The 27,341-nt window shown below is 45.0% G+C and overlaps 1 protein-coding gene across 2 annotated transcripts in view; it reads right to left on the bottom strand.

Annotated features, from left to right (window-relative positions):
* CNTNAP2 (contactin associated protein 2) overlaps window positions 1–27,341 on the bottom strand; it is a 1,023,642-nt gene that overhangs the window by 39,315 nt on the left and 956,986 nt on the right. For both annotated transcript variants that reach the window (XM_081931012.1, XM_081931011.1), the window contains 5 exons: window positions 26,505–26,723; window positions 24,473–24,709; window positions 19,168–19,413; window positions 18,105–18,238; window positions 8,550–8,643 (listed from right to left, as the gene is read on the bottom strand). In XM_081931012.1, coding sequence (XP_081787138.1) covers window positions 8,550–8,643; window positions 18,105–18,238; window positions 19,168–19,413; window positions 24,473–24,709; window positions 26,505–26,723 — 930 coding nt within the window. The remainder of the gene's footprint in view (window positions 1–8,549; window positions 8,644–18,104; window positions 18,239–19,167; window positions 19,414–24,472; window positions 24,710–26,504; window positions 26,724–27,341) is intronic.

The raw sequence follows: 27,341 nt of genomic DNA on the forward strand, positions 1-27,341 counted from the left end.
CAATGAGTCATTAACAGGGCTGTGGACCCAACCAACAACCCCCTCTGCTAGATTTCGTGAACCAAGTGGCTCAAGAGGACATGCAGTTGGGCAAATAGCCACAAGTACCTTGTCCACATCAGGCTGTGTAAATTGACAATGATCCCATGACACATCCCAGATTTTGGCACTGGGTACTTCAGTTAGAACTGCAAAAACAGCAGAATCAAAGTCACTCTGACTTTGCAGATGGTTGATCACAGCGGGTCCTTGAAAGCTCCAGAGATCCCTCTCCCTGATGGGAATCGCTGTCTCTTTGACCAAGCATCAGAGGATGCACAGGTAAGTGGCTTGCACTTAGGGGCCATGTTGTGTGAAGAAACACATATTGCACCCAGCGAGGGATTCACACTCACTCCTGGGTCTCTGGCTGAGTGAAATAGTAAGTGGGATCATCTGTCTTGGGGTTGTTGGGTTTTTTTGCTGGTCACCCACTCCCCCCTTTTTTTTACTGAGTGCATATAGTTGAATCCGTGTAAGTTAATGTGCATATTCTGTGTCTCCACCATACAAAAAAGCTTGAACCTGGTGCAGTAATCAATTGTTGGCAAGTTCAGATCCCACAGACGGTAGTATCCTGGCAGCAGTTTCCCCTACAAGCAGCCTAGCTACTCCATTCTGCATTAGCTGTAGCCTCTCCACCAAGCCCAAGGGTAGCTTTGCATACAGTGCATTGCAGTAGTACAACCCTGAGGTTGCTCCTACAGAGACAACTGTGGTCAAGCTACCCTGATACATGAATGACTATAGTTGCCTTACCAGCCAAAGTGGGTAAATGGCACTCCGAGCGACTGAGAACCCCTGTGCCCCCCTCCAGCGACAGAGCTAGATCCAGGAGTGCTCCCTGACTACACCTCTGCTCCTTCAGTGCAACTCCCTGCAGAGAACTGACTGGTCTTCCAGTCCAGAATCTGCTCACACCCAGAGCTTTTGTCTTTCCATGATTCACTTGGTTTATCAGACTGGTCCAGGACCTGTACAACCACATTGAATAAAATGTTACAGAGATCAGTATATTGATGGCACCTCACTCCAGATATCCTAATGATCACTCTCAGTGGCTTCATATAGATGTTCAGTAGCACTGGAGACAATCTAGTGCCCTGCACTATGGGGCTGAGAAACATTTGCCAAATGATATCTTCTGGAATCGTCCAGGGAGATACTATTGGAAGTCCTGCAGAACAGTGCCCCTGATCCCCATCTCCCACAGATGGTCCAGGGAATTGTTGCTATCCAACGTTGATGAGAGATTTAGTAGGAGCATCATGGTCACACTCCAGCGTCACTCTCCCAATGAAGGTCCTCCAACAGGGTGACCAAGGCTGTTTCAGTCCTGAATCCAGCTACAAATGCCCACGGAGATACAGTTAAGTTAAACTGCTCACCTGCATAAGTGCATTGTTCCTTTAAAAATTAGGATATTCTTGCTGCATACTCTATGTAAATGAACACTTTTTCAAGTTTTGATCTTTATCCTTTAATTAGTTTGCACCGAATATGCATGTAAGTTGTGGGAAGGTAAAATCTCTTCATTCCATATTGATGGTTCTGCTGCTGTGCTCAGTGCCCTTGAATTTATTTTCAGGGAATTACAGGGTGAGTCCTTTAAAAAAGGCCCCGTGGATACAGATACACTCACCCTGTACAAGAGGAGGCCTTTCAGTGGGGAAGCAGAATGGAGCTAAAGAAAACCTTGAGCTTCTATTTGTAATGCATCATGGAAACGTTGAAAAGCAGGACTGATCGTGACTGGCACCATACATGATAGTTCACGTGGAAAATCACAAACTAAACAACTCAGTGTCTAGGTTTACAAAAACTCATTTACAACAACGCACAGCGTTCCAACAACTTCTAATTCATTTAATCTTAAATAATGTATACAATGCCAAGATAATAATGACTTGAGCAACTCAGTATCTCAAAGCCAAGCAATCCAAATATTTCTGAAAAAGTCCATGAGGGAAACTATGTGTAGACTTGTGCTGCTGCAGTCTCAACAGAACTCCGTCAATGAGATATTTGGATTTCAGTCTTTGTTTCATGAATCATAAACCTACACACAGAGTTGTTTAGTTTGTGATTTCTCTCTCTGAATTCCTTGGGTGTGTCGTGGTTCAAGTGGAAAGGCAGTATACTGGAGGCATGCAAGGAAGCGGCAGTTTTGCACAGCCCATGCAATTTTTGTCTCAGGCCCTTATCAGCCACAGACTCTTTTGTCTTGCATCCTCCCACCATAATCTGTTCAGCAGAAGCAAAAAAAACGGTGATGCCTACAAAGGCTTTTTCAAAAGAAGTAAGAACTCTTTGACAGTGAGCAGGAACTGAATGGGGAGGGAAGGCTCTTAGCTGAACCATGTCAGTAGTGACGTGATTTAGATAATGGTTTGAAAAATACTAAAAGTTTACCTTCAAAGAACTGACTGAGGAGTTCAAATCAATATGATCCTTCTAGTCTTTAGTCTCCTACGTAGAGTTTTCTGCCTACTTGGGTTGCACTTTCTTTAGCTACCCTGTTTTGGGGGCAGAATCCTTAAACGCTCTCTTCCTCCCTGTGCCCTCCCCACAAACAAAACATGCAGGGCCCCCCTTGCCTCGAGTACAGCAAGGTTTTTTTAGCTCCCTCTTTCATTTGTGCCTTCTTACCACAGCCCCATGTTTCCGTGGCTCTTTGCAACAGAAAAAGTGTTTACAAACTAATGAAGAAGAAAAAGCAAGGAATCGGGCTAAACCACATAAAGACAGCTGAGGAAGGCAGTGATTCTGAGAGCTTCTTAATGGACAAAAAGGAGAAAGACAAACATTCCCAGGACAATTGCAGACCCAGGCAAAAGAAAGGACATTTGTTGCACTTTGGCAAAGCAGCACAGGTAGAAAGACATCACAAATTATGAGCTGGAGTTGAAGGGTCTGGTTGTGTCATGTCCACCTGCCTGTTTTCACTGCATGGCTCAGCTTCCTTCTCAAGGAAGGGCTTTGTTAAAGTATCCTGCAACAATGCCTCCTCTGCCACTTCCAACAGTCCTCTTTTCTCTGCCACTGGAAAGGAAAATGAGACCTCTTTAACATGTTAAATGGTGCTCCCACAAGCAACTCTGCAGAAATGACAACAAAATGATAGTTTGGCCAACAAAACTGTCTGTGTTTAGTGCAGAGAGGAGGAATTCTAATATTCCAACAGACACTGGGAATACAGAAGATATCCTGCACAGCTTTCTATGCCTCTCAACAAAATGCCAGCCCTGTATTTCCCTTGGCAAAAAATGGCAGCATCATCAGAATTCATCAGAATTTAGAAGCAGAAAATCACATCGGGCTTACAACATAATCAATATACAAATTTAAAATAGCTAGGACCAATTCTTTCCAGTGGCGATGGGCACACAAACAATACCATGGTAATACAACAATACAAGAAATACGCAGAGCAATCCACACTGTGCTGGACAAACTCTGCCTAAATCTTAACACAGCAGCAGTGAAAAGAGCTTCCCTGTAAGTGTGGATCCTATTCCTATGCATGTCTCCTGGGGCTCAGAGGGACTTACTCCAAAGTAGGTGTGCCTAGGATGCCAGCCTGTATATTATTACAAAGTGATCAGTTCAGTTGTAGTCGGTTATTACATTAATATTCTACCTTTCCTCCAAGAAACACAGAACCTGCCTTTCAACTTTTATTTTCACAATAACCCTCTGTGGTAGATTAGTTCAAAGGATGGTGACCGGTCCAAGGTCGGGGTGGGGGGGCTTCATGGCCGAGTGGGGATTTGAAGCCTGGTCTCCCATGACCTAGGCTGATATTCTCACCACTATACTGTACTGCCCCACATATACTTATTTAGTTAAGAAAACGTCCCACAGAGGAGGCAGGCTGCTGTATCCACAGCACTGATACATTCTGTGACCAATCACATCCTTTTCTGGGGGCCAATAATTCTGCTGCTATCTCGCATGCAGCCATGGTTTATGTCTTACTGCTCATGGGATGTCAGGGGCAGGGTAAGCCATGAGCGTAATGCTATGACAAACCATAGCTTAGCTCACAGCAGTGTAGAAGCAGCAGGATCAGAGGATTGTCTCTCCTGGAACAAGCACATGTGCTCATTTGTGCCAAGCTGTGGTTTGGCTTAGAATTGCATGCAAACTAGGACGTTGTGTTTACAACAGTCCATTTCCAATGAAATGATTTAAAAGGTGTGTGTGTGTGTGTGTGTGTGTGTGTGTGTGTGTGTGTAGGAAAGAGTGAGTGAGAGAAATTAAATTTGCACATCCGAAGGAATAAGTGTCAATCACACAGATGTATTAAGGAATGTGGTAGCTTGATCTCTTGATCACAAAATCCTCAAACAATCCTTCTAGTTGCGTGGAACTTGATGGAACAGCTTGCTAATATAATCCTGGGACTGTGGAACTGGGGGAAAGGTCAACATACTGATCTGGGGGAAGTATATCTGAATTACTTCCTCTATGTCTCTCCATATAGATTGTTTTATGCTTCCTAGTTCCCCAAACAATAGGAGGCTTTAGAAGCAGACATTTACTGTTGGGGGACTATATTGCAAGCAGATTGTTTAGATCCAAATTTTCTGTGTATGTATTTGACAGGTCAGCGATCACACAGCTTTAGTTTTGTCAGTGACTGATATTCATTCCTCCACTTTTCGCCTCCCTCAGTGAGTGAGACTTGAAGGAATACAGCCACAAGTCTTTTGTGGTTTTTGTTGTCTCCCCATTCACTCATTCAAAGCCCCCACTGCCCTTTTCCTGTTCTGTGAATGCATTCAGGTATCTCTGCATCTTTAAAAAAACAAAATTTCGCCCAGGAAGTGGGCAAGAGAAATGCTACCAGTCTTAGTTATAACATTTCACAATGGACAAAATGGAGACTGCTGCTTTTGGGGGATAGGCTGGGTGGGATATCCATTTCAATGTGGGTTTAAAAAACATTTAGAGTGATAGATAGATATGATAGAGAGATCTATCTGGATTTCAAACGCTCTTAGGACATGGGGTCAGGTTCAGATGTGTGCCAAATGCAGATGTCCTTGACCTGCTCTGGAGGACGGTAGGACTCGAACCTGTGGCTTCAAGCTGCAAGAAAGGAGATTCCAACTAAACATTTGGAAAAACTATCTGACAGTAAGAGCTGCTTGGCAGTGGAACAGACTCCCAGGAGAGGTGGCGGACTCTCTTTCCTTTGAGGTTTAAAAGCAGAGCTTGGATAGCCATTTGTCATGGATGCTTCAGCTGAGATTCCTGCATTGCAGGGGGCTGGACTAGATGACCCTCTGGGTCCCCTCCAACTCGACAATTCTATGATGCTTGCCATGCTTCTTTCCTTTCCTTTTCAAAAAACAACAGTCATGGGTTGGGGCATAAATTGGTCCATACAGTTTTCCTTAATGAAAATCCTCTCAAAGCTATTTGCCTATCACTTTTTTTTTTAAAGAATAATTTTTTATTAACTGACCAAATCACATCAAATCAAACCAAATTACATAAATTCCAAATTACACAGCCGAATTTTAATTTTTTGTTGGGGGTACCCATATTTCAAGTTCCGAAGGGGATCCAATCAACTTCTTGCTTCTTACTGCTGTTTTAATGTCCACAAATCTAACCTTATGATGTTCACAGTACTATCCAGTCCTTTCTTATTGTTTTTCCACATCTCTTGTTGTTATTTTCCGTTCTTCCTCCCGGCTATAAATCCTTTGGCAAGATGGCGACTCCAAATTAATTGCTGCGCCCTCTTATTGCTTCTCGATCTCCATAAAGCATACTTTTGGTTAAAGCTTATCTCCACACAGACCTTAATCATCCTGCTTGGGTCAGTTCAACCGACGATTCTAATGAGGAGGGGTTCTTGTAAATCACATAGAAGGAAAGTAAAAAAGGTCCCCCCCCCCATTCAGTCCCGTTGTCAGCATACCCCACCTTTGGTGTATCTTCATCATAAAATATTCCTGTTTCTCCAGCCCGTCGTCTTCTTTCGCAGAGGTCAGTTAAATTAGCAGACTTCACTCCCCTTCTTCACTTGAAATATGTGCATTTGCTTCTTTTGTAGTTAATCATTCCAAATTGCTGCAACTAGTGCGCGATCAGAGACAGCGTCCAGGAGAGCCGAGGTCCACACGGGGCATTCTGCCTAGGGTCCTCATCCCCTTCTTTCGAATTAGGGGGTGCTTTATGGTCACAGCAGGCAAGGGCAGTGTTCCCCATTTCCTTGGGGCAACAAGGGAGGCTGCCTACTCCCATAACAGCCTCTTAATTACCCCATGTGGGTCGGAGAGATGGTATTGTCGGCCATCTTCCAATGCGCCCCTAGTGGCCCCCCGCTATCACTGAACCTTCCTCCCCAAGCACCACAGCTGAAAATACCTCCAAGATCCCCTTTCAGCTGCTCAAAAAAAAAAAAAAAGATAATGTGGGAAAAAACAAGAGATACAGTCAACAACTTCCAACATCTCATCCACTTGGGTTTTCTCAGTGCCATTTTTCTAGAAAAAGAGGTGCTGGAACTCACCATGGACGCCTCCCTTCTTCCCTTAGAATGGCAATGGCGCCCACCTGAGAGGTGCCGGAACCGAGTTCCTGTGAGTTCAGGCTTTAGAAAGCCCTGGGATCTCTGTAAATATATTAAATTTGCTGGTGGCAGGGAAGGCCTATGGCAAGGATTGCTGTCTCCCTCTCCAGTTTCTCCAAAGGTTTCATTAAACCTCTGGAAGTGTCTTTCACAATGGCAGCTTATGGAGGCAGCTCAGTATCTTTGCAGCCACATAATCTTTCATGCACAATATAAAGCTAAGTCATAAATAAACTGAGTTGCTTTGTGTTTGTGTGCGTGGCTGGGTAGAGTGATTCATACAAACCTACTTAGAATACTGGATGAATGTAGCAAAAGTCTATGAACTATGAGGAATACTCTTGTCACGCCCGAGGGAGAAAGGAAACAGGAGACAGGAGGCGGCAAGAAAGGGTGCGGAGTGTTCCTTGCCAGCTGCATGCTAGAATGGCATTTCCCCCAGACTCCCACAGGCATGAACACTGAGCACTGCTAAGCAACCAGAGATGCCCTTCAAGCCCAAAGAAAGGAAAGCCAGTTTTGTGGGTGCTATAAGGGATGACGGATTGGACTTGGGGAAATGCCCTTCTCTCTCTCTCTCTCTCTCTCTCTCTCTCTCTCTCTCTCTCTCTCTCTCTCTCACCAGGGTCATAGGACCCCCCCCCCCCAGTCCCCGCCATGCTATACAACTCTATATTACTGCTGGGTTCCCGTACAGTAGGGCCTGACAGTGGGGCCTGGGAGTGCATCATTGGTTCTTGCACAGCTCCCACAAGGTGTAGAACAGGGTGGGGGGAACTGAATCTTATCTCTCCCATTCTGCACAGGTAAACCCACCTGTCATCCACCTGGCAGCATGATGAAGCTTGTGAACTGCCCTGAGATCTTGTGGTGGAGGGGGTTATGTAAATCAAACAAACAAACAAAAACAAGCAAGCAAACAAGCTGCCTGGCAGTGAGCAAGACACTTTGAAGATATGCTTTGAGGCACACCTTTAAAGAGACTTGCTGTAGCCCCCAATCAGTCTTGGGAGTCTCTGCAGAAAAGGAGACCCCCCTAAACAGAAAGGGGTTTGGATTCCAAGCGCTTCCTCCAGCACTTTGCATCCAAGTTGCTTGGCTGTGCTGGTGCAACTAAGGCCAGCTGATTGTTGGCCACAGAGCCATCGCTGGCCATCAGCTGGTCAGCAGTGCTTGCAAGTCAACACTTCAAAGCACCTCTAGCAAATGCACACAGGCACCTGTAAAGTGTATCTTACAAGGCCCAGACTATATTGTGAAGCGAGGGAGTTCCATTCATGGCAATTGCAGACTCTCAGCCTCCAGGTCTTGGCACGGAGTGATGACTTCATTGCACCAGTGACCCAACCACAATACATTTCCTATCTAATTCAGAAGCTGGATGGTGCCATGTCTAGTTAGATACAGAACTGCAAAGGGCTCTTCCCTGCCAGTGTCCAAACCCTGATATTTACTGTGGATACAAGTCTGCTGTCACAGCTACAGTACTTGCTTGCAACTCTTTGACTGTGCCACTCCTGATCTCCGCACATTAACTTTGTGCTGCGAACTGCCCTGTGATCTTTGGATGAAGGGCCGTATACAAATTTATTAAATTATAGTAATTAATAAATAAGCACATGAACAGCAGAATCCCCAAGACTCCGATGCTCCAATGCCAGCCTCCAGCCCTGGGCACCTGGATGTTTCACTCCCCTGCCTTTTAGTTGTTTGACTGCATAACACTATAATCCCAACAGAGCAGTCGCTTCAAGTTAATGAAGGGTCTGCAATAAATTGATAGAACAAAGCAGCCACGATTTTTAAAAAATGCCATTTAATCATAATCTGGGCCTTATAACTTTATAGGCTTAACCCTCTGATTAAACCCTACAGCCATAAGCAAACCAAGAAACAAAAGCTCTTAAAAACGGATCCTTACCTATTACTTTTCCTAGGAAAAGTGACTTCAGTGAGTGGAACTGGAGGCTTGATGCTGCTGGCAGGGTGTAGGTGACGGCAGGGTAGAGGTCCAGCTGGAGAAAGAGAAAAGCAAAGAAGCCAGGCTTTGAGAAGGCTGCCACCCAGCCGACACTTCTGCTTGGGGCTGCTGGCTTCACCCTGATAAGCAGGACATTCCAGCAGCAGCAGCAGCCGTGAGAACCAGGGTCAAGCCTCAGTGGGGAAGAGAAATAGCCAAAACATGGTGCTGCTATCAGTCTCCCATCCACTCCCGTTCACAGGCTCACGTCTTTTGGTTTGCTGAACTGTCTGCTTTAGAAATGAAGGACATTTATCCTTTTATGTTTATCTATCAGATTTCTGTTCAGGGTTGAACACATTGTAAAGTGAGACAATTCATATTTCATGTAATAAAATCAAATAGCAAAGCACCAAACTCTGTTATTGTTGAAAAACCAGATTTTAGATTTTGAGTTTCAATTCAAATTACACACCCAATTCTGACTTTTGTCTACAAACAAAACCAGAACTCCAAACACATTTTGAGATCACTTGCTCATGTCAGAATCTGACATACTTGAATACATGAAATCTGCTGAATTCTGAATTATGATTGCTTTCATCATTAATTTCTTAATTAATTAACAGTACAGCAATTGAAAATTGAAAATAATAGAGCAGAAGGAATACATCTATTAATAGCCAAGGTCTGGCACAGTGTTGTACCTCAAACCTAGTGCTATGAGTTTGGGGGCAGGAATGTTGGACCGCTCTAACCCCTGGGATCCAGCAAGGGTTAAAAGATGGGAGGGGTATAAATAATAAAATGGTTGTTGTTGTTGTTGTAGTTGTTATAGCTTCCAGGTGAGGTGATGGGGGATTAAAGGGCTCAGTGACATTCCTCAAATGGGTGGTGCCCCCTCCCTCCACAGAAAAGCCAGCTGAGAGCAGCGATGGGGCAGTGAGGTGACTTAGAAGTAAAGAAGCAAGTTGAAGAGAGCCAGAGCAATGTTTGAGAGCAACATTTAATTTCTATTTGAATCCAAGGCTGCGGCTATGGAAGAAAAAAGACCCTGTGGGGGGTTAATGCTGTGAACCCCTCCATCACAGTTTCATGTGTAAATAAGGCATATATTACAAAGACCCCACAAGAGTCTCTGCTGGGCCTCATTTCCAAAAGGACACAAACTCTGAGCACTCCTGGGATCTCTGGAACCTAATGCCATGTGGATCTAGGCGTGGCAACAATCTCCTCTCATGATTTATTTAGCAGAAATAAAGCCAAAATGGAGAAATTGTGTGTGAAAAACTAAGTACACCCTTACTGCTTCCAGAGGAATTAAGAGGCTAAGTAGCAGGCAGGGGCTGCTAATCAAATGCCCTTGCTTAATTGATCATCAGCAAGTGTGCCCACCTCTATAAGAGCCAAAGCTTTGGCAGTTTGCTGGTCTGGAGCATTCAGATGTGTTTTAACACAATGCCAAAGAAGAAAGACAACACAAGGCTCTTAGCAAGTGCTGCTGCCCATGAAACTGGGAAGGGTTCTAAGGCCATCTCCAACCAATTTTATGTCCATCATTCAGTGAGAAAGATTCACTGGGGAACAATTTTTTACTTTTTGAATGTTGTCTAGATTTCTACAACTGATTTAGGGTATTTTTGCACTGCTGAATCAGGAAATGGCATCCGTTTCTCTCCATCAGGTCAGGTTTACTGTAAACTGAATGGTGGGCATTGATAAAGGTAAGTACATGTAAATTGCATGTTGCTTCACCATTTTTCAAACTTCAGGGCTTGAACTTCCGTTTCTTGGAACTCCTGGAATGCTCAGCGGCAGGGAGGTCTCTCTTCAGAGTCCAACAGTAGTCAGCCATCATGACTGCGTCCCAGCGACCCTGATACCTGGTCTCCATCTCTTTCATGTCCTGATGGAATCTCTCCCCCTGCTCGTCACTCATTGAACCCAGGTTCTCGGGAAACTGGTCCATATGTGAAAATAGGTAGTGCATCTTGACGCTCATGTTGCAGCCCAGGTTTCTGAAAGCAGTCAGCATGTTGTTGACAAGTTCTGCGTAGTTTCTGGCCTTACTGTTGCCAAGAAAGTTCTTCACTACCAGAACAAATGCCTTCCACACTTCCAGTTCCACTTTGTTCATTGAGTTTCCGAACTCTGGATCTCTGATGAGCTGACGGATCTGAGGACCGTCAAAGATGCCAGCTTTCAACTTCCCCATGGTCAATCCTGGAAAAGCCTGGCACAAGTAAGTGAAGGAGTCACCATCCTTGTCCGGAGCCTTGGTGAACTGCTTGATTAAGCCGAGCTTGATGTGCAGCGGTGGGAAGAGTATTCTGTCTCTGTCCACCAGAGGGTCGTTGATGACGTTCCTTTCTTTGCAAGGCACCAATTCCTCCCGCACAGGCCAGTCCTTCTTCGTGTAATGCTGAGCACGGTCCCTACTATCCCACATGCCCAGAAAACATGGGTACTTGGTGAAGCCAGACTGTTGTCCCAACAAAAAGTTCACCATCTTCAGGTCAACACAAATAAACCACTTATGCTGATCATAACCAATTTTCTCCAGCACATACTTTACCGCTTCATAGTTCTCCTTCAGTGTACTCATAGAATCATAGAGTTGGAAGAGACCACAAGGGCCATCGAGTCCAACCCCCTGCCAAGCAGGAAACACTATCAGAGCACTCCTGACATATGGTTGTCAAGTCTCTGCTTAAAGACCTCCAAAGAAGGAGACTCCACCACACTCCTTGGCAGCAAATTCCACTGTCAAACAGCTCTTACTGTCAGGAAGTTCTTCCTAATGTTTAGGTGGAATCTTCTTTCTTGTAGTTTGGATCCATTGCTCCGTGTCCGCTTCTCTGGAGCAGCAGAAAACAACCTTTCTCCCTCCTCTATGTGACATCCTTTTATATATTTGAACATGGCTATCATATCACCCCTTAACCTCCTCTTCTCCAGGCTAAACATGCCCAGCTCCCTCAGCCGTTCCTCATAAGGCATCGTTACTCGAGGGAGCCAGGGGTATAGAGGTAAACTGGTTGCCATTGTGTGGCAGAACACATTTCAGTGATAGCTTGCTGCTGTCAATGAACAGTCTCCAATCTTTGGGTTCGTACTGTGGCACTCCAAGCTTGAGCAGAAGCTGCGCAATATCTGCACAGTACACCAAGTCTTTCTCTTCCGAGAAAAAACGGAGGTACTCTTGATGCCTGTTGTGGAAGAAGCTGATGTGAGCACTGTCAGAGAGGAGGTTTTTTCCCTTCAAATTAGTCATAAGTTGGCGCATGCGCGGGTGGAGTTTCCTATACCCAATCAGAAACCCTGGATGAATAGAGAGGTCCAGTGCCTGTTGCGGGAAAGGAACAGGGCTTTCAGGTCGGGCGAGGTGCAGCTTTACAGTGTGGCAAGAGCAAACTTGAAGAGGGGTATTCGACGGGCAAAACTGGATTATAGGCAGAGGATTGAGGATAATTTAAGGAGCAACAACACAAGACAGATGTGGCAGGGGATTCAGCATATTACCAACTACAAACCTAACCTTGGTGCTGTCGACGGTGACCCTTTGCTGGCGGAGGAGCTTAACCTCTTCTTTGCTCGCTTCGAGAAGGAGCCACCTGAGACGCCGGTATTACAGCCACCAGCCCATAGGGGCCCCTCATTCACTGTAGAGGAGCACGAGGTGAGACAGGTATTGAGGATGGTGAATCCGAGGAAGGCTGCTGGACCTGATGGCATCACTGGAAAGGTGTTGAAGGGCTGTGCGGATCAGCTGGCGAGGGTCTTTACTAAGATCTTCAACAAGTCCTTACACCAGTCTATTGTCCCACCCTGCCTGAAGTCGTCAACTATTGTTCCTCTGCCTAAAAAACCCACAATCAGTAGTTTGAATGACTACAGACCAGTTGCACTTACTCCAATCATCATGAAGTGTTTTGAGAAACTGGTGCGCCGTCACATTATTTCCTGTCTTCCATCAACTTTTGACAACTACCAGTTTGCATACAGGGCAAATAGATCCACAGAAGACGCTATCACCACCACTCTCCATGCTGCTCTGTCCCATCTGGAGCAGCCGGGGAGTTATGTGAGGCTGCTGTTTGTGGATTTTAGCTCTGCTTTTAACACTATCCTCCCCCATAGACTGGTGTCCAAGCTAGAGGCGATTGGACTCTCCAACTCCACCTGTCTCTGGGTTTTGGATTTTTTGTCAGAACGTTCTCAGAGGGTTAGAGTAGGGTCACATATGTCCAAAGCCCTTAGCCTTAACACCGGCTCACCACAGGGTTGTGTGTTGAGTCCCCTGCTCTATACTCTCTATACGTATGACTGTACAGCCATCTATTCCAGCAACAAAATCATCAAGTTTGCTGATGACACTACGGTGGTGGGGCTCATTTCAGGAGGGGATGAGTCCGCCTATCGGGACGAGGTGGAGCGGCTCTGTGTTTGGTGTGGAGAGAACAATCTGGCTCTTAATACGGCTAAGACCAAGGAATTGGTGGTGGATTACAGGAAAAAAAAGGCGGACATTCAGCCCTTGTATATCAACGGGGAACGGGTGGAGAGGGTGGCGGAATTCAGGTTTTTGGGAGTGACTATCGATCAGGGCATGACTTGGAGCGCAAATACCACTGCTCTGGTGAAGAAGGCCCAGCAGAGAATTTATTTCCTCAGACTTTTAAAGAAGAACAATCTGAGTGAGAGACTGCTGGTGTCCTTCTACCGAGGCTCCATAGAGAGCATTCTCACATACTGTATTTGTGCTTGGTTCTCCAGTTGTACAGCTAGGGAGAAGAAGGTGCTCCAGAAGGTCATAACCACAGCCCAAAGGATTATTGGTCATCCTCTCCCATCTTTGGAAGAACTGTACGGTTCCCGTTGTCTTAGGAAAGCAAACAACATCCTGCAGGATTCATCTCACCCGGGATACAGTCTGTTTGCACTACTGCCTTCTGGCAGGAGATATAGAAACATCAAGTCAAGGACAAATAGACTGAAAAATAGTTTCTATCCAAGAGCTGTGGCCAGTGTGGTGTAGTGGTTAAGAGCGGTAGTCTCTAATCTGGGGAACCGGGTTCGCGGCTCCGCTCCTCCACATGCAGCTGCTGGGTGACCTTGGGCCAGTCACACTTCTGTGAAGTCTCTCAGCCCCACTCACCTCACAGAGTGTTTGTTGTGGGGGAGGAAGGGAAAGGAGAATGTGAGCCGCTTTGAGACTCCTTAAAGGGAGTGAAAGGCGGGATATCAAATCCAAACTCTTCTTCTTCTTCTTCTTCTTTTTGAATGCTGTAACTCGATAGTGTGACCTGGGAGTTTGATGGGTGTGGGTGTGGGTGTGGCTGGAATGTGGTTTGTTTGGTTGTTGTTGTTGTTTTGCTTTTGTTGTTTTTTAAGGGATGGCATCCAATTTCGTTGCACTTGTGCAATGTTGCACTTGTGTAATGACAATAAAGAATCTATCTATCTATCTATCTATCTATCTATCTATCTATCTATCTATCCACTTCGTGGGGCGGCTGCCCCATTAACTTAGTTTTCATCCCCCAACTTTATGCTTTGCCGCACCAATTTATGGAAGATTTCGAGGTTTTATGACTTCAAACTGATCCCTTTTCGACATAATCACCCAGAACTATCGGACCTGAATACTTCTTGTCATTAAAATAATCATTTCCAATCAAAACAATTATTCGACATGGCATTTTACCCCCACCAATTTCTTCTAAAATGCTCCACACCAGCGTACATGTGAACAAAAACGTAAAAAATACATGTGCCATAGCTCAATAGCTCAAAAACTTGACCTGATTGAGCAAAACCAATGTGATTTTTGGATTCAGCGCATCAGATTTGTCCTAAATCAACTGAAAAAACACAGAGAACAAATTTGTTGTTGACCAGTGTTATTTAAAAGTGTAAAACATTTAAGACAGTGGTCAATCTTCTCAGGAGTGGACGTCTCAGCAAATTCACCCCGAGGTCAGACTGTGCAACATTCAGATAAATTGCAGGAAACCCAAGAGTTACATCTCAGGCTCATCAGGCCTCAGTTAGCATATTAAATGTTAAGTTTCATGACAGTACAATTAGAAAAAGACAAAACAAGTATGATTTGTTTGGAAGGGTTTCCAGGAGAAAGCCTCATCTCTCTGAAAAAGAACATGGCAGCACGGCTTTGGTTTGCAAAGTTGCATCTGAACAAAACACAAGACTTCTGGAGCAATGTTCTTTGGACAGATGAGACCAAAGTGGAGATGTTTGGCCATAATGCACAGCACCGCATTTGGCAAAAACCAAACCTATGCCAACTGTCAAGCATGGTGTTGATGATTTGGGCTTGTTTTGCAGCCACAGGGCAACTGTGCAATGGCCCAGTTAAAGTCCAGACCTCAACCCAACAGAAATGCTGTACGGGACCTTAAGAGAGCTGTGCATAATGAACTGAAGCAATGCTGTAAAGAAGAATGGGCCAAAATTCCTCCACAATGATGTGAGAGATGCATAAAGTCCTACACAAAACTATTACTTCATGTTATTACTGCTAAAGGTGGTTCTACAAGCTATTGAATCATAAGGTGTACTTAGTTTTTCACACATGGCTTTTCCATTTTGGCTTTATTTCTGCTAAATAAATCATGACACAGTTCAATATATCATGTGCTGTTGTTCATGAGGTTGTATTTACCTAATTCTAAGGCCTGCTCAGGAACAGATGGTCGTTATTCATATGTAAAACCACAGAATTCAAAGAGGGTGCACTTTCTTTTTTCCAGAAAAAGTTCTGGCAACTTCCTTTTACTAGAGAGTATGTATCTTTTGGCAAGTGTCTGTTCCTTCGCAAGTATCCCTGAACGAACTGCAGCATCCCACCCTCCATGATTAATATCTATATCATGAATCCAATAATTTGGGGCCTCAGTGAGAAATGCCCTTTACACTCAAATACCCCGGGGAATGTGTGGCACACATTGTTATGTACTGAAGTTCTCACCCTGGTCCAGCAGGGGGATACTGTATAGTTTTCACTCAGGTCCACATATGCAAATAAGGGATTGAAAGTGATGTTCAGTGATTGGATAGTTACAGAAAGTGTTACAGTTGTGTTCTAGTGGAGCTCTATATAAGCAGGCTGGCCGAACCCTTCAGCTCAGTTCTGTTCTGGCCTGTGAATAAACAAGAGCTCTTTGAAGAATCACTGTGTCGTCTGATATGTTCACCCACAACTTAACACACATGGTGATTCTTTATCCTCAAATAGGTATTGCGGGTGTCCAGAAATCAATAATGGCTGACTAATTTCTGATAACTAGCTACCAATAATAATATAATATTTGGGAATAAAGAAAACAGGAGAAGAGCCTTTCAAAAAGTTATGATGTGCTGCCATCTAGTGGTTATCAGGGAGTGAGACATTAAGAGTTGAAATATCTTGTTGTGGTAAAAAGACGCTCCAACATTTCTCCGATGAAAATAGGGACTTCTTCTTCTTCTTCTTCTTCTAAAGGTTGTAAAGGTCTTCTAAAGGTTGTAAAGTTCTCTTCTTCTAAAGGTTGTAAAGGTCAAGGCCAAGGTACCCCTGACCATTAGGTCGAGTCGCAGATGACTCTGGGGTTGCGGCACTCATCTTGCTTTATTGGCGAGGGTGCTGGCGTTTGTTCGCAGACAACTTCTGGGTCATGTGGCCAGCATGACAAAGCCGCTTCTGGTGAACCAGAGCAGCACACGGAATCGCCGTTTACCTTCCCGCCGGAGTGGTACCTATTTATCTACTTGTACTTTGACGTGCTTTCGGACTGCTAGGTGGGCAGGATTGAAAGGTTGTAGAGTCACTTATCTCCTTGGCTCGGGGGTCGCATAACTGCAGACCCTCCAAAATTTCACTGATGGAAATAGGGGTGTCCTAAGGAAAAGTGGGATATTTTGGGATGAAATCAGAAACTGGAACAGCTTCTGTAAATCCTGGACTGTCCCTGGAAAACACTTGGAGTTTCTGCATTAATAACAATACTTGTATTGTACTTAAAACTTTCTAAGTGCTATACAGATATTAAAAGATAAGGCAAACCTTGTCCACAGGCTCACAATAAAAGGAATATATTTTGAAGATGTGTAAGTTGCAAAAGAATATTTTGTTTTAGTAAAATCACAATTATTAGTAAGAAAAACAATCAGCCAATGAATATATATTCAAGTACAGTCTTTTTTTTAAAAAAGAAAGAAAGCAGGATTGCTCCTTCTTCGCATCAGCCCCTACGAAGGCAGAGTGATGCTGCTGAGTTTGAGCACCAGCTCAGTACTAAGCAGAATGGTTCCCTCTGATCAGGAAAGGGGGTGAGACTTCTTTGCACCGGGTTCAGGAGAAAAATTGGATGTGCCAGGGATCTCTGCGGCACGCCTGGAACTCAGTGCTGAAAAGGGAGGAGGGAGAAACCCCTTCTCTCAGAGCCCGATCTTGCTGGAAGGGGAGAGCAAAGAAGGGCTCCCAGGTGTTCAGAACTTAGAGGGGACCTCAGCAGCCCAGGGAGGCCAGACAAGCACAACCAACGGCCAGGTCTCTCTCCCTGCGCAGATCTTCTCCCTTCATGCCAAATACTGAAGACTAACATTCATGAGGCTGAACAGTTCTGGTCCTTGCTTGACAACAGAAAAGCTCAGGGACAATTAAAAATTAAATAAAACCAAGCAAATAAAACAGAACGCTATACAGGAAGTGCAAAACAACAACTAAAGTCTTTTTTTAAAAAAAGGTTACAGTTATAGTCCCATGTCCTAAACAAAAGTTCTGTTTCTAAGCAAAGTGTGTGCATGTGCACTCCGAGGTTTTTGCAAGGCTTTTCTGTCTTTAATATTCATTCATTATGATGTAATTATAAATGTAGTTCAACTCCTACAAAAGCCTTTGCCAGCTATTTGATTGGAGTCAAATACTGCCTACTGCCCCCTTTTCAAGAAAAAACCCTACTCACTGCCCCCGTGGAAATCTCCCTTCTTTAAGCAAACAAACAGTCCGATCCGCCCCAAGGGAGGGGCCGGTGCCACAGCCCACCTGGCCTTTGCCAAAGAGGCGGGCAAGCTGCAAAAAGGGTTTCCTCAAGCCTGGGAAAAGCCCTCACCTCCAGGGGAAGCGCTGTCCCTGTCCCACAATGGCGCCCAACCGGATGGTAAGCATCATTACACAACAGATGAAACATGTACAGTTTTCAATAATGTTCTTCTCTGCTTTCTTTATGCTTCCCCCACCCCTTTATTTTTATTCAATGCCGCCCCCCAATTGCACCCTAGCCTAGACTGCTACCGCCCCCCAGGATCATTCCAACGCCCCCAGGGGGCAGCATCGCCCACTTTGGAAAACACTGTTCAACCCCCTTTCTCTCTCTGACCAAAGGAGGAATGAGCATCCCATCTGTGTTGGATGCCTGGCTGGCTTAGATTCCTCCACCTTCTGCCTGTATTCCATTTGCAAATTCCACATTCTTAGCATTAATGTTATCAATGACCCCATAACAGCACATTTACCTGGAGACTGATAAACCTTCCTTGCCGTGTTATGTTAACGCTGTGTGGTTGTCCATTTGACACGTTCCTGTGATCTACATTAATATTATACGGCTCTTTAGTGCTTCCAAGGTTGTATCGAATCTGCAAGTTTCCTACAGAAAAGAACATTCAACTATTCAGTTATTGTTATCTGTTTTCTAGAACTTTTTCTATAAAAATTGCAACTTTTTAGTTTTTACATCCTGTCATTGTGATGTGGGGGTTATGTTCTGAGGCACAACACATGTCGGTGAAATCACATATAATTGAAACCCACTGAAAAACCCTGCAAATACCCCGTTCCACCCTACCCCACCCCCATTCTGCCCTTTTAGTGACATTTCAGTGGCCTCTTTATGATGTTTCTGGGTCCAGGGCAATGTGCGATTGTAATGATTTGAGGTCCGAAGGCCATTTCACACATTCCACAGAAGCAAGCTCAGGTTTGCCACAGCACTGTCCTCAGCCATGGTTTCCCGAGGGTTTGTTCCCGTGTGACATGCTTCAAAGCAGAACTTGCACACGGTACAAGGGGAGTTGTAGGTAAGACGATGGGGCCAACATCTCAACAACAAAGCAGCTACAACTCTCTGCTATCCCCAAACTGGCAAGGATTATGACTGCAATAGTAGAGAACTCACAATCTGAGTCTTTAAAGCAAAGTGTGTTCTGGGAAGAAGAAAGGGGAGAAGAAAGACTGGGATCCATATTGGGCAGGCTGGCTGAAGGCTGGCTGGGTGAGATGCCTTGGACTCCATGGTTGCACAGCTGTGCAGGTCAAGCCCCTCTTGAGATGAACATGCTGCAAGGTCTGGACTCCCCCCATGCAGACTGACACACCCTGTTTCTTAAAGCTACGACAGTCTCCGTTTTGTCTCAATTCTCCAAAGGGACACTGTCACCCTGGGTGAGTGCCTGGAACCCCCTGGGTTTTTGCTGCCGCTCAGCAGAGAGAGGAGCAAGCACCCAACTTTTGTAACAGTATAATAAAGACATAAGGAGAGGAATTTTCACATAAGGAGAGCAAAGACAAAGCACTTACCGGAGGGATTCACCAGCACAGCCATGTAGTCCTGGGAGTAAGAACTGACATACAGGAGGATACAGGGGGCTTTGTTAGTGCTGAAGCTAAAGCTCAGCTCTTCTTTCTTCAGGCTCTGGTCTGACACAACATTCTCTGTTTCCTTTGAGCTCAAGAGAGTTCTGCTACCTAAGTCCTTCACGTTATTCCCCACAGATGAAAAATTATACCGGAGCCACATTCCCTCTTCAAAAAAAGCGCCCACGTCTGGAGAAGGGGAAAGAGAAAAAGGAAGTAACAGTACTATGACATATTTGGATGGACCCACACTATAATTATCGTAATCTTATCATCAGCTCATCTCTCAATTTACTAGAACAATGGGCCAGTCTGGACAGATGTGATGGATGGGCAGGCAAATGCCCAGTAAAGAAACTGCTGAGAATGGGGCAACACCTGGAAACGATTTTAATGAAGCAATTTCACAAGACTTTGTTAAATCTAACACTAGCAAGTATTGTACTTTGTTGCTTTCCCAAAAAAGGAATTAATGTGTTTAGAAGTGTCCCTGGTGCAATCACATAAAACAACAGTCCATCCTTTCTTTTCAGAGCTCTCTGTGATAGATTTATAGCTGTCATTCCACCATAAATCTCCTCCAAAATACTAACATGAAAAGCAATTTCATTTTACACCTTCCTTTTTTGTTAGATCCAATTTCATCCCTTTTGCTTGATAATGAAAATCTCAAACTTACATGCGGACACTACCAACTGTGAGCCACACTACTTTGGGTTTGACCCACTTTATGGTTCAACAGCATTTTGCCCGCAAAATGGCGCTTCTAAGGGCATGACTGGCATGCAGATGACTGCTTCCATCCACAGACGTTTCAAGTGCTTTTTCCGAGGCCATGATGGAAGACTCCAGGGTTGTGTGAAGAGGTCTTAGGCAACTGCTTGAAATGAGTAAGGGCATCAATAAAAAAGTTTGGGTTCATGTGTTGGAGTGAGGTATTCCCTGGGGCTATCAATCTGTGGTGGGTATTTCTGTAATCAAATGTCTACCTTTTAACCAGTTAATCAATTAATCATCAAAACCTTTAAAAGTGTGGGGGACTTGTAGGTTTCAAAAATCTCGGCCTGCAGCTGTCGTCCCTAAAGCTGCACAGCCCCCCAGGGTCATTCCGAATGTGTAGATTGGCTCTGAGTGTCATGATGACCCCGAAGTCCAGCCGCGATCCCGACACACACGCAGCGCACCCTCCTGACCTACCTGCGGGCTCTGCTTCACCAGGCCAGACCACGTGGGCTGCCCTCAAGAGAAGCCATTCCTTTCACTTGATGCACTTCCAAGTCTTTTCCTGGCTAATTTTATAACTCCCTTTCTCTCCTATTCAATTTACGGTAGTTCTTGATCCCATCTTATTATAAACCTCCAGTCCTTGTTGTTGGGCAGTGAAAGGAGATGCTGCTGATGCACTTCTTCCTGTTATATCCATGTGAATTAAGACACTTTTTTCAATGGTTTTGGGAGTTTTATAAACAGGTTTTGGATAGCGATGCTGGACATTAATTAAGCAGCCTATATCTTAGCACAAGGTGCAAATATTCTTTCTTCCAGGACCATTACAAAGTGTAGACTTTTCCAGCATTTGTAAGCAACTCTTAGGTTTCCATATATTTTCATTGCAATTTCGGGACATACAAAAGTGGCAAAATTACCGTATTTTTTGCACCATAACACTCACTTTTTTCCTCCTAGAAAGTAAGGGGAAATGTCTGTGCGTGTTATGGATGGAATGCCTACAGGTGGCATGCCTACGGATTTTCCTCCTCTAAAAACTATGTGCGTGTTATGGTCGGGTGCGTGTTATAGAGCGAAAAATACGGTATACTCCTATCCATCTAGAAGCGAGGCAAAGGAGTCTTGCAACAGGGTCCTATTTGGATTAGGATGAATTTTTATGATAGACACCTGGTCTTTTTTTTATCTGCTCCTAAGAGCCCCGCTGGATGCGACCGAAGGCCTATCTAGTCACAGTGGCCAAGCAGGTTCCCATGGGAAACCTGCAAGCGGGACCAGGAGCAGCAGCAGCAGCAGCAGCAGCAACAACAACACTTTTCTGCTCAGGAGTTGCTAAGGATGGCTGCAGTCCTAACCCCACAAGACTTGCTTCTGAGTAAGACACAGCTAGGATTGTGCTGAAACACAATTTATAGCTCCTCTTTCTATCAATTCTTCAAGGCAGTTTACACTGCCAAGGCATCATAACTGAGATGCCCAGAGCACAGTGGAGCCCAAAGAGTCAGCAAGAGCATGAAAGCTGTGAGGAGGGGAGCTCTGCAAAAGCTGCTGCAGTCAAACGCTTTCCCCTGCTCTTTTGCCCAGTGGCCAAATCCTCTCTCGTCTCTCATGTAAAGATGGAGAGGGATATCTTCCTCACCTCAGAGAGTCCGTTCCTATATAAAAACAAGCCCATTAATTTCAGGATATGTCCCCCAGCCCCTCTGCTTAGGCAGCAAGCTAATAAGAATGCCAAAATGAATACAAACTGGTTCAGCCCTCAGAAATGCCATTAAGTGCTGCTGGGCGGCTTCCACAAAGAAGGGGAAACATACGTAAACTAAGGGCAAAATGAGGTCAGCAAAACAATCTCTGGGACTGCAGACTCATTTCAGCCGCTCCTCATAACAATTTCTCAGATCAGTGAAAGAACAATTGCAGCTGATTACACCCCCCCCGAAAAAGCTCCTAATAGAAAGAAATGTCAAACTCCATTTTGACAGCTGTGTCCTTGGCCCACTGCTGCAAATCTCCGGCACCTGAAGTGTCACTCGTACGCGAGATCGGGCCCTCCAAAGACGGGAAGCGGTGCAATTTCACAGCAGCCATCAATCAGGAATTCCAAGCATGAATTTCATCAATAAAAATATTCCCATAGTGTGTGGCCCACGCTCACCCTGAGAAGTGCTTGCTAGTTATAAACCAATCTAGGCTGGTCCTCAGTGCCAGCAGCATTTATTTGCTTAGATTCTTTTGTATCATTCCTATTTACCGGTCCTGTAAATGCATTGAAATCGAAAGTCACTGTTGTGTAAGATAAAGAAGGATCTATTTTCACTACTGGAATATGTGCAGTTTCTTGTCTCCCAGCCAGACTGAACGAGGCTCTGTGCATGTAAAGCAATTTTCTTGCCCCAGGCACCCACAAGGCACACGTCTTCCTCCTTGGAGCCTGCCAGAGGGCTGCATTTCAGACATCAGAGTTAGCGAACGCCTGTGACGTCCAGGTATTGACCCCTATGCAAATATGACACACAATGTGCTGGTGTCTGAATGGTCTGGAGGTGGGAAAGACTGGCTGGGCAGGGATGTTCCTGCTCCTCCCCCGAGGGTGACCACTTACGCACCCCTCAAAAATAGGAATGCTTTGCCAAAAGAGAGGACAACGTCATGCACAACATTTGCACACCCTAATTAATATGTATAGATTCAAATTTAGAAACAATTGCTATAGTTTAAAGAAATCTCATGTAGCTCGCCATAGTGGGGAAGACTCTGGCCAGGTGACCTGTGTCTGCTGCCCAGGTGGGGACTATTGCTGGACAATTTCAAGAGCCCTGCTCCCCCTTCTTGGACTTCCTTATTTTTAAACTGGACTGGCCTGGACAGTGCTTAAAACAGAGGATGGTCCTCTCTAAATTTAGAACACATGACTGCCCTGTCTCAAGTCTGGTCTGAACGGGCCCCTAGTCTGCTTTGCAAATCAGATCTCAGCACTTTTGCTTTATATGTTCTAGTCCACTCAGAGTCATCTCTAAGATGTGCCACATCTTTCCCTTAGGAAGCAGGTGCTCCAACATTTCCCTGTGAGTGAGAAGAACTTTTGGGGGGTCTGCTCCTCTCTGTTTTCTTAAATTATCCACAAATTATTGCTCTCCCTTCTTTAGGGTTCTCACTTTCCCATAATCTCTGAAAGTGCCTCTCTGCAGTTTGACCTCGCTAAAAGGCCCCACTTCTAAAACTAATTTTTAGATTGCAGCAATCAGTTTTGACAAATTGAATCTGACAGAGTCATTTTTGTCCAGCCTGCTGTACTTATTTTGGGCATCAAACCATGCAATAAATTCAGATCTTTGGAAACACAGTTTCAGCATATTTCTCACTTTTACACAGAGTAGAAAAACTACACTATAAGGGAGTGTAGTAGCTGCTATTCTATCCCCCGAAGGGCTGGGAGAGGAAGAGAGAGGGCGGGAATTGCTCTGTACTATTTTGTGTCTAGTCAAGGTTACCAATCTCTCAGTTTTATAAATAAACGTATGTAATGTGGCAGAAAGACATAAATGAGGACATGCTAATAATGAGAAGTCACATGGCAGCCCAATGAGCGAATGCAATTGTTTAGGCCTAAAACATTATTCCTCATGCACATGTAGAAATAGTCTTGGAGAGACTATGGAGGAGTACATGAGGACACAGCATTAGAAGATAAGGACCGAATTAGTATAATACATTTTACCCTTTATTAGGCTAATCATGCATGTGATCCTTCCTCCTCTGTTTCTTTCTTTTTTCTCTCATTTTCTTTTCTTTTTATTTGTCAGCTAGACCTCTGCTATGAGTTTCTGACTAGACTAGGCAGGGAGATGAGTAGGAAGTGGAGGGGAGCTTCCCTGCCTTATTTTACTGAGAAAAAAGAAAATGCTGTAACAACTTGCTTGTTACTGCAATTATTTACCATCCCTTAGAGCAAGACACATCAATAGTCCAACAACTGAAGGTGCATTCTCACAGCGCCCCGAGAGCAGCATCCTGCCCGCCTCTGCCTCCCACTCCCGCCTCCTCTGCTGCTCACTTGATGCCCCCACATCCCTCCGCAAGTTCTTGATTCCCCTAGCACTGCTGGAAGGTATAGATGAATCCAGGGGCACCACTGGAGGGGGGCTGAGCTCTCGGGGGCCCCTGCATCATTAATTGGCTCAATATTCAGGGGGCCAAGCGCAGAGTCACGGCTTTCATGGCCGGCTGCTGGGCGCAAGATCGACAGGAGCTGCAGATGGGAGGAGAAGCCAGCTCTCGGGATGCTTAGCATGTGTGTGTGACATCACACACACGCGGGACACCCCCCCCATCTGCCCTGTTGGCACATATGTATGAATCCAGACATCTGGAGAAACCTGCTCTACGCCCTTTCCGGCTTGTACACATTCAGCTGGCTCCAGTCTGTGATGGGGAGGTATTTTTTGTCTAACAAACTATGATCCACAATGTCCATGTGCTACACTAGGAAATGGTGCCATGATCCTATGTAAAATGTTACCTTTTTTGCAGTATGGACCGTCGTATGCTGTCCCAGAGCAATCGCAGGAGTAGCCATGGTATTTTTCAATACATTTGCCACCATTCTTGCAGTACATCCCAAAGCTGGTGCAATGACCTGAGCACCCAGGTTTCACACCAGGGGTGACTTTGGCTCTCTCTTCTAAATCCAGAGTCAAACCGTTCATTCTTAAAGAGCGAATGCAGCCCAGAAATCCCTTCTGTCCTCCTGCGGCACCTGGGCAAGAATGGAAAATGCTCAGTCGAAAGATGCTCCTTCTAGATGGCAAATAACCACTTTCACATATTGCACAGGAGGGTCAAAAAGAGAAGAGCCAGGGATTGTTTCCACAGGTTCCCCCCCTCCATGGGCAGACCTGAGGAGAGAGGTGTGTGGAGGGACTGGCAACTCTACCAGAAGGCCTTGCCTGGAAACTGGGTTGGGGGTAAGAGGAACCAGGTCTGGCCCCCTTACATTCATTCCCAAGGAGCCCTTCTGTGAAACTGGTTGTAAGCATGGGAAGGCACACTGACTCCCAGCCCTGACAGCTTCCTAAGCAAGTGGATGCCCAGAATGAGTTGCAACTATCTCCTGAACCAGTCAACATTACGACCAATTGCTCTTTACTGCTAATCATTCTGAAGGTAGGAGACAAGCTATTAAGATAAGTGCCATTCTTGTGCAAATGAATTTAGAGTCCCGCCCTAACAGAGACTTAGCCAAATCAATTTCAAGCTTCCTGTGATAGGAGTGGCACTGTTTTTTTACCCCCAGTTATATGGCTACTAGTAATCCAAATACAGTGGTACCTCAGGTTAAGTACTTAATTCATTCCGGAGGCCCGTACTTAACCTGAATCTGTTCTTAACCTGAAGCACCACTTTAGCTAATGGGGCCTCCTGCTGCTGCCACGCCGCCGGAGCACGATTTCTGTTCTCATCCTGAAGCAAAGTTCTTAACCTGAAGCACTATTTCTGGGTTAGCGGAGTCTGTAACCTGAAGCGTATGGAACCTGAAGCGTATGGAACCTGAGGTACCACTGTAGTCCTGAGCTCAGGCTGCTACTGTCAACAGTTATTAAAGTGTTTTGGTAATATTAAACCTTCAAACCTTTATTGAACAAAATGGATAAAATGTAAAAAAGAAACAATTTTCAGACAATAAAAGAAGATGCAAATACAAGATACAACTCTAATATGAGGAAACAGGGAGTTCGGTTTCCCCCTTGACTTTCAAAATGTTCCAGCTTCACAGTTTTGCAGGCCAAGACAGACCTCGAGGCCCCAAGAGACTTTCTTTTGTTAAGTGGGAACAAAGCATGCATCATCTTTGAACATCTGGAAATTAGGCCAAGTAAATCAATTTAGCTCAATAAATCAATTAAAGATAAATTTAAAACGCTCAATTACCAACATTACCAACTAATACCTTAACCAGCCCTTCCTTATTTTCCTGCTTCCTATAAGCAACTGCCACTGCGCACCCCCAGCCTCTTCGTCCATTCAGTGCACCCATTTACCAGGCGACCCCCTTCATTCTTGGCACCCCAGAGTTCTGGATGCAGCACCAGCGCAGACCGGAGGGTGTGTGTGAGTGTGCGCGCGTGTGCGTGCGTTGCCATTGCCCATAAAAATGCAATCTCTCTCATCAGGACTACAGTCCAATCTGGGACTGGATTTGAAGGTTTATTTCCAGAGTTGAAGCTGAGAGACAGAACTAAATGCTGCTGATGTTCAGCCCATCCCGCCACTCAGGGAGCTGATGGAGGTGGTCTTGGAGATGATGCTGGAGAGCCCCTTCCCAGCATTCAGGCCAAGGCGTCTGACCTCTGTGGCAACCATTGGGCTGTCTCACAACATCAAGGCCCCAATGCATGTGGTGGAAAACAATGTCATTCTGGTCTTTGGCTTTTTTTTTTAAAAAAAACAAAAACCGTAAGATGTTATTAAGACTTTTCATAGTAGATTACCAAAAAAAGCAAATTAATCTAAACAGTCCTTTGGTAGCTCAGCCGCCCAGAGCACCCACTTACCAACATAGAGCTGGCTGTAGAGCTCCAGGCGGGTGTGTCCTTCCGTGGGGGCCTTTCGGGTCTCTTTGGGGAGCTGGTCCACCTGCAGGCTGGCCTCCTTGACATTCCGCTCCGCAGTGACCCAATGCCACTGGTCATCATTGAGTGGACTAGGCGACCTCACATGGATCTCCACAGGGCCATTTCCAACATCAAACGAAAAGGAGACATCTGTTGCAGCTGATGAGAAAACGATAATGGTGTTTGGTTTGGGGTTGGGGGGGGGCGGGGGGAAGAAAGAAATTCTGTTTTACATGAATGCTATTGAAACCAACATGGAAACTATACTTTACAATTAACTGTTATATTTAAGTTGCAATAGAGATTTAATTCTCAATTAGAATAAAGAAAACACTTTTTAAAGACCATGGAGTGGTCTTATAAATCAGAAGGGGGACCTTTGGGCCCTTCAGAGGGGGCTGAACTGCCTCAAGAATCCGCCCTAGCAAGCAAGGCAATGGCTAGAGATGATGGGAGAGCCAAAGGGTCTCCTAGATGCAAGCTACATTCAAAGACAGAGAGAACAAAGTAATGAAGGAGGAAGATGGAACCTTGTGCGAGGAAGCAATGTGCAATGAAGATCTGTAAAACCAAAATAAGTTTAAAGGTGAAGATAGGGGTGGAAAAAACGCTATAAATAAGTCAGAGATTAAAAAAACACTATAAACAAATCAGAGATTAAACAAAAGGGGGGGAAAGCGATGGAAAATCACTTAGAATTTTTTTGCTCTCTGGTGCCATCTGGTGTTACGTGTTTATAACGCATAAAAGGTAAAGGTAAAGGTACCCCTGCCCACA

This window comes from Podarcis melisellensis (genome assembly GCF_964234715.1).
Source record: "Podarcis melisellensis genome assembly, chromosome: 12".
Taxonomy (NCBI): Eukaryota; Metazoa; Chordata; class Lepidosauria; order Squamata; family Lacertidae; genus Podarcis; species Podarcis melisellensis.